At 34.9% G+C, this 12,214-nt stretch overlaps 1 protein-coding gene and 1 non-coding gene across 3 annotated transcripts in view; one reads left to right on the top strand and one right to left on the bottom strand.

The window, feature by feature from the left end:
• Positions 1–12,214, top strand: part of SMG1 (SMG1 nonsense mediated mRNA decay associated PI3K related kinase) — a 99,144-nt gene that overhangs the window by 30,277 nt on the left and 56,653 nt on the right. For both annotated transcript variants that reach the window (XM_040257017.1, XM_040257008.1), the window contains 8 exons: positions 1,110–1,323; positions 3,537–3,662; positions 4,060–4,132; positions 5,188–5,285; positions 6,516–6,689; positions 8,705–8,929; positions 10,154–10,255; positions 10,871–11,140. In XM_040257017.1, coding sequence (XP_040112951.1) covers positions 1,110–1,323; positions 3,537–3,662; positions 4,060–4,132; positions 5,188–5,285; positions 6,516–6,689; positions 8,705–8,929; positions 10,154–10,255; positions 10,871–11,140 — 1,282 coding nt within the window. The remainder of the gene's footprint in view (positions 1–1,109; positions 1,324–3,536; positions 3,663–4,059; positions 4,133–5,187; positions 5,286–6,515; positions 6,690–8,704; positions 8,930–10,153; positions 10,256–10,870; positions 11,141–12,214) is intronic.
• Positions 3,077–3,183, bottom strand: LOC120859736. Its single transcript, XR_005720141.1, has one exon. It is a non-coding gene; the product is annotated as a U6 spliceosomal RNA (small nuclear RNA).

The following is a 12,214-nucleotide window of genomic DNA, read 5'->3' as shown; positions in this document are numbered from 1 at the left end:
GTTTCACTGGTTTCTCTTGCCATCTTTTTCTGTGTTAAGTATTTAAACCTTAATTACCACTGAAATAGAATCCAGGTAGGTTACAGTCTGTGGGGGTGCAAAGAGTCAGACAGGACTTAGCAAATGAGCACACACATACACAAATGGAACCCACTTGAAAGGGAGAGCCATTCTTTATTTTAATTTGTCAACATGACTAAATAGTTGAGCACTGACTTGTAGAATGACATAGACTCTGAATGTTAGCGTGAATGCATCCAGTTAACTTTTGTAAGCTAGAGCATTTTGAAACTGCTTAGAGAGTAGAGGTGAAAGGGTGTGTCCTTTGGGCAACAGTGGATTCAGGCCATCTAGTCTCCAGGGCTGCTGGGGTTCCCCAGAGGTGTGCAGTCATTTCTTCATATGGTGATTCCCAAAGACTTGCAGTGTTGGAAAGCATCCAAAACTCATCTCAGTACGTCATGAATCTTACTGCTTTTGGATGGTTTTACTTTGTATAGTTACTCAATATAATACTTAAATCAGTGTTAATCTTCTAAGTTTATTATATTCAACTATTACTGTTCCCTATTTTATAGTCCTCAGATACTGAATATTACAAGGTATATAATTATTTGTATAGTAGTTTTATCTGATCCCTGGGTTGGGAAGATCCCCGGAGAAGGAAATGGCAACCCACTCCAGTATTCTTGCCTGGAAAATCCCACGGACGGAGGAGCCTGGCAAGCTACAGTCCACAGGGTCGCAAAGTGTCGGATACGACTGAGTGACTTCACTTTGTCTGATCATTTGTTGCTGCGTTTTTCTATGAATCAGTTAGTATAGTTTGAGATGGAATTTGAAGTCTGAATTTTAGTATATTTAAACCTTTTTTTTACTATTTGTAAATCGATTCTAAAATAAAAGTTAAAGTTTTAAAAAATGTACTATAAGAGAGAGAAGATAGAATACTTAGAATGGGTAAAACTTAAACCTTTCGTGTAGTCTGAATAAAAATTAAATCATATAACACATTCTGTTGTAAGATATGTTATTCTTGTCATCTTTGAAAGCTTAAGCCTCTTGTGTATTTTGTTTGTTTTGTTCTGTTTGCATTAAAATAAACACAGTAGCAAATTGCTTCAGGAGTTGAGACAGGAGGGAGCTTGTTGTCTTGGCCTTCTTTGTGCATCTCTGAGCTATGAGGCCGAGAAGATCTTCAAATGGATTTTTAGCAAATTTAGCTCATCTGCAAAAGATGAAGTTAAACTCCTCTACTTATGTGCCACCTACAAAGCACTAGAGACTGTAGGAGAAAAGAAAGCCTTTTCATCTGTAATGCAGGTAAGCATATGGAGGATGGGGAAGTGATGATGTGCTTGGGAAGAACGGTGTCTTTAACACATCTTTGGTGGAGTGCTTGAAGAAAGGAATCTTAGGGTAGGGGTTATCTACTGATAGTACATGTAATGTAAATAAAATTCCTCTTTCTGAATTTGAGTAAAGAATATAAAGAATACACTTTATAGGTAGATTTAAAATAAGTTACTTAAAATTTTATGTCTTCACTTTTTAGAAGCTTTCTTTTGAATTTGCCTAGTACTAGAATCATTTACAGATTTAGACACTGGAGCTGCATGAGGAAAGCCAGGTCAAAGGGGGCTTCACATTTTTTGAGGGAGATAAAAATTAAACATCACAACTTACTTTGGGTTTTTTTTTTTAAGGTTTGATAATATGTTAAAAATTATTATTCCAAGTTATGTAAAATAATTGTGTATCTGAATTATTAAAAGATGATTCCCAATTTAATTTTGAGCCAAGGTACAAGTAATTAAATTTTTGTTGTTTAAAAGTTTAGAATTTGATGGTTTTGTAATATTTGATGTCTTTATTTTTCCTTTTCCCAAAAAGTTGATCTTATGTTTTATTTTGGCCAATTAGTTAAAAAAAAACAAATGGGAGAAATCTATTCTGTCTTAAAATTTTTATTTTCCCTTAATTGTAGAGGTTATGAAAAGAATTTGGGGAAAGATTTAGAAAATTATTTGTAACTAACAAGCATAACACCAAATTTGACTTATTCTGCATACAGTTTATATAGTGGATGTTTCCCCAGTTACTTATTTTGAAAAAATTTAAATCCACAGGAAAACAGATTGGCTAGTACAGTAAACACCCATATATCTTTTACCTAGATTTGTCATTTATTAATATTTTGCTCCAGTTGTTTTTACACACATGCACACACAGACATGATTTTTTTGTTGAAGCATTTGAAAATAAATTACATCATGATGGTTTACCCTGTGATACTTGAGCATACATATACATCTCTAGAGATTAAGGCTAATCTTCTATATAACAACAATATTATAATCATACCTAAGAAAATTAGTTCTGTTGCATGATAAAATCCATGTTCAAATCGTGCTGTTGCCACTGAGATGTCTTTTGTCTTACCCAAGATTCCATCAAGATTCATGTTTTTGATGAATCTTTAATCTCTTGAAGATGGTGGTGTGCCTCTTTAATCTTCCTTTAAGTGTAACAATTTGCTGCACTTTTTTTTTCCACTTTCTTTTGTAGAGAATGTTCTACCTCTTGGGCTTGTCTGATTATTCCTTCCTGGTTAGATTCAGTTCACACAGTTTGGTCATGAATACTTCATGGGTTCATACTTAGCTTTGTGTCACGCTAGCAGGTACATAACTTGAGGTTCACATACCTCTTAGATGAAGAGTTTCATTGCTTAGTTAAGGTGAAGACCAACCAGATTTTTCCTTTTTGAAGGCTTGTTTTTCTCCCTTTGTAATTAGTCAGTAATCTGTACATAATGCCATGAGACCTTCTGATTATCCTGTTTTTCATAATATTTCACTCGATTTTAGCATTCATTCATATGCTGTGCATTGTGTAGATTATAGTAGTAGCTGTTGCAAAATGGTGATTTTTCTCATTCTAGCATTTTTTCTATATAACATAATTCTTTTGCAGAGAAGAGCCTTCGTTTGGGGGAAAGAGTGGGTTTTAACAAAAAATTCAGCTGCAAAATATTCTATAAGTTGTATGCCATATGTTTATTTAATATATATGTACACATGTATAGTGGTAACATGATATGTCATTCTTGTGTTGGAGCCATGCTAATCTTCTCTAAATCATTCCAGTTTGAAGCAACTGTTTATATCTTAAAGTATAAACTGTACAACATTTTTCCTTTATCTTTTGAATTTTTAAATCATACATCTTAGTTTTTGTTCTTGAAATTTTAATCACACCCATAATATTGAAGAAAGCACTTAGGAACAGAGTAAACATGTTATTTAGAAATATGTTAACAGATGTTAAAGAAGGGAAAAACAGTATTTTTTTTCAGCCTTTAATATCTTAGTGGATTGAAATGTTTTCAAATTTTTTGGAAACTAAAATTACAGAGTTTATTTTCTCTGATGTCATACTCAGTTTTGGCTATGTCACTATTAAATAATGAACCTAATTTGCTTGTTTTCTCCCTATTTTATTAAATGTTCATGATTGTAACTTTTATTTTTCAGCTTGTAATGACCAGCCTGCAGTCCATTCTTGAAAATGTGGATACACCAGAATTACTTTGCAAATGTGTTAAGTGCATTCTTTTGGTAGCTCGATGTTACCCTCATATTTTCAGCACCAATTTTAGGGTGAGTTCCCTGACCCCCTCTTTTCATATGATAGGGTGAGGGATTGGCTGCAAATATGAGGACTTGAGAAATTAGATAGAAAACAAAGTTTCTGCTCCTTTGAGTATAATCAGTTTTAAGGGCAAGGATTGAATGATATAGTAATGCAGTTTTATAAAAAAATACTATCTGTACTTGCCAACATTAGTGCCTTAAGATACTTAAATATTTCATCAGTGTCACAAACAAAGGTCCATTATTCTCCTGCCCTGTCCCTCCCACCCCCCTCTTAAGTTAGTATGATGTCAAGTAGGTAGGACATAAGATGTTCTAGAATCTCTTACTCGTATATGGTCCACAGGTGGAATAGCAATAAGACCTTAAAATGATTAGTCCCCTTTTCTTTGTCTCCATCCAGGATACAGTTGATATATTAGTTGGATGGCATATAGATCATACTCAGAAACCTTCACTTACACAACAGGTGTCTGGTGAGTCACTCAGGATATACCAGTTATTTAAATATTGCGGGAAGGAGTGTTGGTTCCTCAAAGACCAGTTGTTAATACTAGTTTTTTTTATAATAGAAGAAAAATAATTACTTCAGAGAATATTTTGGTGAAGATTACTTGTTAGCTACCTTTATCTTTTCATAGGAAAAATGTGTACTTTTGTAGTAAGTAGGGAGAGTAAATGCAGATTGCAGTATTGCACCTATGACTTATCTCAAGTTGTTTGTTGCATGTGTTGGTTGGAAGAGATACCATAGTGGCAGCACTCTGAAGGGTAGAATGGAAGGAACAGCCTGGATATTTATGACTTTTTTTGTTTTTCTAGTGATTAAACAGTCAAACAAATGGATTAATTTGGATGATTGTCATAAATTGTGGGAAAAAGCCACCTTTTTTTTCAAGTTAAATGAATGACTAGTAGACTCACTTGAACTTGTTCCAGGTGCTGTAGTTTTTCATAGCTTGTTTGGTACAATAAAGTTCTGAAGTTAAGATACACAGGTAAGAATAGTTCTCTCAGTTCACTAGCGAGTGGTCCCATTTCTCCCCCGGAGATGGAGGTACACTTTGAGTGGCCAGGTGTGGCCCTGGAGGAGAAACCCAGTATGGTCTTAGATTGGGGCAGTATAGCCCCAGCCATGTGTGTAGTGACAGTATGGATATTAAATCTACTTAGAAAAAAGGACTGAGTAGAGTTTAATTTCTGCAGCATTAAAAGAGGTAGCTGTTAATCATTAATATATTTAATAGTTCATGGGGATTTCCCTGGTGGTCCATTGGTTAGAACTCTGCACTTCCACGGGGCAAAGAGGGATGGGAGAGTGGTTTGATCCTTGATGTGGGAACTAAGATCCCACAAGCCATGCAGCACAGCAAAAAGAACAAAGAACAGTTTATAGTACTAATTTTATGATACAGGGCTTGTTTCAAGAGTGAGCAACTTGAAAGCCTTTTAAAAGTGTCTTATTAAATATTTTTTAATTTGGACCTAGATTTTTTTCCTACTCTTTCAAAATTTCTTATGTGCTTCCTAGGGTGGTTGCAGAGTTTGGAGCCATTCTGGGTAGCTGACCTTGCATTTTCTACCACTCTTCTTGGTCAGTTTCTAGAGGACATGGAGGCATATGCTGAGGTGAGTATATTAAAAACTTAAGTTATTTCCTAAAATTTCAGTTAAGACAAAAAGCAAAAACAAAAATCTAAAGCAATGCTAGATTTATTTTAAAATAATTCTGATCACCTGACATTTAAGCAAAAACTATGAGACCATTGCTTCAGATGCTTTTAGGTTGCCAGCAGAATAACTGGGAAGATTGCAGGCCTCATTTCCCAAAGCTTGAAATAATTTTGGTGGCTGGTAATTTTCCAAAAACATTTTCTTCAGTTGTGGTTTAGTTTTATTTTTTGTTATGAAAAAGGTGAATTGATATTGTGAATTGATGATGAAAAAGGCTTTCCTCTTGTATTGGCAATCTTGGCTTGTGCTTCAGAGAACAAGGCTTGGTTTCAGTCACCTTTCTAAGTCAAGTGTCCATTACTGGTTCTTGGATTTCCTGGCCACTGTCACGATTTAAACCTGCCGTCTTTGAATTTGTCTGTTAGTGTTTCTTTCCTGCTCAGTTGGTAATTACCGTGATTCTTATTTGGTGGTCAAGGCTTCCATAAAGATTTAACTTCATCTTTTCTTTATACCTTTGCTCTTTCTGGCAAATGGTTAATTCACTACTTGTAACTGTACTAATATATTTTCTCCCTTTCAGAGAACAGAGAGAGAATATTTTGCTTCCATATGTTTCTTTACCCCCACAGCTAGGATGTCTTGCTTCCTAGCACAGCTTTAAAGCTGATCTGCTTCTCATAAGCCACCCATTCTTTTTTGTAGACTTCCCTTTGCTATCCCTAGAGATCTAGTTTTCTTCAGTTATTTTGGTGCTTAATTATATGTGGGTATAATGGTTCTAATACTCCATTTTTTGCTAATCTTTTCCTTTGAGTATATCTAATTTCCTCAACTGACTTTTAAATCTGTAGATTAGGTATTACAAGTTCTTATAATTTTTTGAACCAGCCTCATCTAAACTCCCTCATCCCCCTTCCCTCTTCATGTGCATGATATTGGCTCATCTTACTGTTGGAGTTCCTCAAAGAATCTATTGAGGTTAATGTTTGCTTTTTAAATAATTGGAGAAGTAAAGTCTACTTATATATTTAGATTCATGTTTCCTTTTCTCTCATAGGCCAAAATTCCTCTTCATTTGTAAAGATCTATTATAAAGTTAACTGATTTAAAAATTGGGAGTTGCTTTTTGTTTGTTTTTAAAAACAATGTCCTTAAATAAGAATACTGTGAATTCACATCCAGGACCTCAGCCATGTAGCCTCTGGGGAGTCAGTGGATGAAGACGTTCCTCCTCCATCAGTGTCCTTACCAAAGCTGGCAGCACTTCTTCGGGTATTCAGTACTGTGGTGAGGAGCATTGGGGAACGTTTCAGCCCAATTCGAGGTCCTCCAATTACTGAGGCATATGTAACAGATGTAAGTTTTAGTAGTCTTAAGTATCATTCAATAATAATTGCTTTTTATTTTAAATAGTTCTCTTTACCTAGTGAAATGTTATTAATCTCTCATTTGTTTAGCATGTATCTGTGTGTCTGACTACTTTCTTAAATAGCCAGAAGGTAGGGAATTATATATTTCATTCCCCCTCACCAGTACTCTTGCCTGGAAAATCCCATGGATGGAGGAGCCTGGTGGGCTATAGTCCATGGGGTTGCTAAGAGTCAGACACGACTGAGCGACTTCCCTTTCACTTTTCACTTTCATGCATTGGAGAAGGAAATGGCAACCCACTCCAGTGTTCTTGCCTGGAGAATCCCAGGGACGGGGGAGCCTGGTGGGCTGCCGTCTATGGGGTTGCACAGAGTCGGACACGACTGAAGCAACTTAGCAGCAGCACCCCATGATGAAAGGTCCACTGTGTATTTTTAAATGCTGTGAACTTTTAGGAGATTCTCTGTAGGTCGACCCATTTATTCTTGTTTTTCATATATAACTTTAAAAACATTCTGTAGTTTTTTAATAATTTAAAGTTTTGATTTAAAATTATTGTGTCTCCTTTTAGTTTTTCAACATACTAAGAAGTTTTTCAACATACTTCTCACTTGTAAATAAGGCTTTGAAAAGTAATTTTCGCTAAGCAAGACAGGATGAAACAGTTTGATAGCTTAACATCAAAGGATTTAAAGACATAGAATCTAAAATATGTAATAGCCTGAGACCAATTAAAAAAGGTAGCTAGATTGCTACATTTCAGCCCCAGACATCAGCTGCATTGTGTTACAGTCCAGTGAGTGGTTCCATGTAATGGATGTGAGAAGTGAACCCCTATCACTGTACTCTGCTTAAACAAGAAGGGAGAAACTTGTGTGATAAAGTCATAAAAGATCTAACCTAAATGATTAACACTTTACTGTTAGTATAAATTTCTGGCTTTTATTAGCATTTACTTTTGTTGAACACATTGCTAGGTAAAATAGGACATTAATTACATATTTAATTCTTAGTAAGTTAATTGTGCATTTGAGCAGACATGTCAGCTCCTGAAGATAATTACAACCAGCATGTTAATATTTTAAAACTGAGCAAAGTAGTTTAATTTTTTTTAACTGTCTAAAAGGAGGGTGGTTTATGTCTTTGTCAGTGTTGAAATAAAAGCAGTTAACTCAGATATAAAACAAAGGACAAGCACATATCATTTTCCAGGATAGTTCTATATTAATGTACTGTTTAATGAGAGTCTTTTAGGTCTTTGCCAAAAATGGTGTTGGAGGCCTTTAAAACCTATTGTTGGTTTTTAAAAAAACCCTGTATGTAGTAGTTGTTGAATATTATAGAAAAATTTGAGAAATATTATTCTGTATCAACTTTCTCTATATCTGTTTTATCCTGTTATTTTTATTAGAAATTTAGTACATTAATATTGACTACTATAGTTTGGTGGAGTTTTTGGTTTGGAAATGATATGATTTTCATAATACTTACATAGGTATTATATGTTATGAATGAGAATATCTTTACAAAGAGGCCGCCAATACATGAACTTTCATAAGCTAAACTATCTTGGATATTTAGTTTTATAAAAAAAAGTCCAAGTGCTAGATTATGGAAAGTTATTCTCATGGTAGGTTATTCCCATGTTCTTAATACTGCTACTAGGTTCTGGTGTGTTTTATGATTATTAAAAAGATTTTGAATGTCAGCTATTTAGTGACTTTGGTTGGGGGGTAGGAATTGGGTATAAGGGAAATAGAGGATGGCAAATTCCATTTCCTGTCACAGTAGTACTTTAGATACTTAGGCAAGATCCTTTCTGTGTATTGTACCAGAGATAGCCTTATTATTATTCAACCATTGAGAACTGGAATATTGAGACTACTGACAAGGCAGGCAGTTAATTTTCCATTGAAACTGCATTAGAAAGAAAATATTTTCTTGCTCTGTGGAAGAATATGAATTTTTTTTAAAAAGCTGCTTGTTTTCCCCATTTGCAGGTTCTGTACAGAGTAATGAGATGTGTGACGGCTGCAAACCAAGTGTTTTTTTCTGAGGCTGTGTTGACAGCTGCTAATGAGTGTGTTGGTGTTTTGCTCGGCAGCTTGGATCCTAGCATGACTATACATTGTGACATGGTTATTACATATGGATTAGATCAACTGGAGAATTGCCAGACTTGTGGTACAGATTATATCATCTCAGTCTTGAATTTACTCACATTGGTATGTGAATTCTTTTTTGTTGCTTTTTAATATGTTTATTCAGGTTGTTAAGTGTAAATTGATGTGGAAGAAATTAAGCCCTTGTTTGCTTGTGGGGCTTTTAAAAATTTTTTTGTATTAGTCTTTTAAAATCTAGTTTGCTTTTGCTCTTGTATCTGTTTACTTTTAGTGTTTGAGATCTTACCTTAGTGTAGCTTCACTCTTTTTTCTTGTTTTTGATGAAATGGCATGCTTCACATGAGACTTATCTAGCACTCCTGATAAATTTTGTGTAGAGGAGGTACTTGATACTTATTTTGAAAGACCCTGTTATGTTTTGTTTCTGAAACATGTGAAAGCTTCTTTGATAGTTTTTCTTCTCTTAATCAGAAATATTCCCCCTTCACCTTTTATTATGGAATTTTGAAGCATATTTAAAAAAAGTAGAATAGTATAATGAATCTCTGCATACTTAATACTTGGTTTCTGTAATTAGAAACACATGGCCCATCTGGTTTCATCTAGGCCTCCTACTCTCTGCCTCCTCCTTGCCATCCCTCCATCCCCAACTGGATTATTTCAGAACAAATTCTAGATGACATTCTGCTGAACATTGCTGCCATAGTTGTACTTCCCTTTGCCAATGTAAAAATTTATCCTTAAGTGTAAATACATGTATCCTATTTAGATAGCTAAACATTTAATGTCACAATGTTAAGGACTAAAAATATAGCTTAGGTATATTACTTTTTTCTTTCATAGATTACTTTTCAGAGCAGTTTTTAGGTTAACAGAAAAGCAGAATGTACAGAGTTCTCCTACAGCCTCTTTCCCCAATAGTTCCCTCTTGTTATTATTAATACCTTCTTTTAGTGTGGTACTTTTACTACAACTGATGAGCCACACTGACACATTATGATAACTAAAGTCCATAGAGTTCAGTCTCTATATTGTCCATTCTGTGGTTTTTGAGAAATGTGTAATGCCATGTGTTCACCATTGTAGTATCATACAGGAGGGTTTTACTGCCCTGAAAATCCCTCCTGTTCCACCTATTTTCTCTCCTCTACTACCTGGCAACCACTGATCCTTTTAGTGTCTCCTTAGTTTTGCCTTTTCCAGAGTGTCAGAATTATATAATATGTAGCCTTTTCATATTGGTTTTTCTCCCTTAGGTGTATGTATTTAAGGTTCCTCTGTGTTCTTTTGTGAATTGATAGCTCATTTCTTACTTTATTCTTTTAGATTGTTGAACAGATAAATACAAAACTGCCATCATCATTTGTAGAAAAACTGTTTATACCATCATCTAAACTACTGTTTTTGCGTTATCATAAAGAAAAAGAGGTAAGTGATTCACTGATCAGGCTTTTGCTGACTTAGGTCATTGAAAAGTTTGATTCGTGTTCATTACTTAGTAGGTACATAAATGAAATTAAATATTTGATTTAGAATATTATAAATTATAATAATTCACTTAATATTTGTTGATTTTCATTGTATATACCTTGATGAATGATAGTTTTCTCAGATTTCCATCATTTGTTTCCATTAAATTTGTTTTATTAAAATTTCATGTATATGTCATAAACAAAAGTTTATTGTTAGCTTCCTAACTGACTCCCAGTCAAAGCCAATATAGACTTTCCAAGTAGATGTAGGAAAACCTGTCTGTATAAATTGCTGCTTGTATTTGTTCTGATACTGGCTTAAAAAACAGAAGGCCTTTTAAGAAATTTCACATTGTCATTTTTAGAGAATACTTTTTTGATAATAAAGCTTTATAGATTTTTAAATAGCTTACTGATACTGTGTAGGTTTCCTAAATTTTTTTTTGAAAAATTAAAGTCTTTGGTGTTTTAGACAGTGAATTTATCAATCTTAAACTGATTTGTATCATCATTTTGCAGATAGTAATATACTCTCCATCTAATTATTACTTTCCTGAATTCTCTTTTTAAGGTTGTTGCTGTAGCCCATGCTGTTTATCAAGCAGTGCTCAGTCTGAAGAATATTCCTGTTTTAGAGACTGCCTATAAATTAATTTTGGGAGAAATGACTTGTGCCCTAAACAATCTGCTACATAGTCTACAACTTCCTGATGCCTGTTCTGAAATAAAACATGAGGCTTTTAAGAATCATGGTTTCAATGTAGACAATGCAAAATTTGTAGTTATATTTGACCTTAGTGCTCTGACTACAATTGGAAATGCTAAAAACTCACTAATTGGGGTGAGTATTTACTTGTAATGGCTTCGTTTTATCCACATTTGAGCCTCTCCTCATTGCATGTTAACATGTTTCATTAACTATCAAGGCGGTGTGTCTACAGCATCACACAGAACAAACGGCCATATTTTGGACATGCTTGGATAATTAAAATTGACAGGAATGTTTTCATGCTATTTTGTTTAGCTCTTGCCTTCCTTGATAAGTTTTTTATATCCTTTTTATTTTCTGAAATTGTATTTTAATGCTCTCTCCCATTTACTCTAGCATGCTTTTAGTAAACTTGTCAACATTTTCCACAGGACAAGATTGTGTAGTTCTAAAATGCAACCCTTTCTTTCCCTGGTACTCTTTTCCTTTTCCCACTAGAGTTAGTGCTTCCATATGTCCCTTAGTTTTTGACTACCCACTTTTCTTTGGGAACATTCACATATTACTTTGGAAGAAGAAGAAAGATTTCATTCCTTTTAAGAAATCTGAAGTGACTGCTTTTGATTTATAATAATTGCTGTGCGTGAGTGAAGTGTCACTCAGTGGTGTCTGACTCTTTGCAACCCCACGGACTATACAGTCCGTAGAATTCTCCAGGCCAGAATACTGGGGTGGGTAGCCTTTCCCTTCTCCAGGGGATTTTCCCAATCCAGGGATCAAACCCAGGTCTCCTGCATTGCAGGCGGATTCTTTACCAGCTGAGCCACAAGGGAAGACCAAGAATACTGGAGTGGGTAGCCTATCCCTTCTCCAGCGGATATTCCCAACCGAGAAATCGAACCAGGGTCTCCTGCATTGCAGGTGGATTCTTTACCAACTGAGCTATCAGGGTATATTTCTCCCTCCTGTGGTACTTAGCAGAATTAAAAAGCATTGTTTACAATGAAAAGTAATGAAATATAATTAAGGGGTTAGTGTTTCTAAGAGAGAAGGGAGGGAAAACTCAAGATTTGATATTTGTATTTGCATGCTGTCCATATTAGATCAGGTGGCCTGTGTCCCCTGCAGTGACTGCCCTTTCCCTCACTGCTGGGCTGCAGTTGACTCCTCTTTCGCATTCTAAAATTTGATTGTTGAGAAATTCAC

Source organism: Oryx dammah, unplaced genomic scaffold (assembly GCF_014754425.2).
Source record: "Oryx dammah isolate SB20612 unplaced genomic scaffold, SCBI_Odam_1.1 HiC_scaffold_2, whole genome shotgun sequence".
Classification (NCBI taxonomy): domain Eukaryota; kingdom Metazoa; phylum Chordata; class Mammalia; order Artiodactyla; family Bovidae; genus Oryx; species Oryx dammah.
The sequence above is the reverse complement of the archived record's forward strand: the minus strand, read 5'-3'. Positions and strand labels throughout refer to the sequence as shown.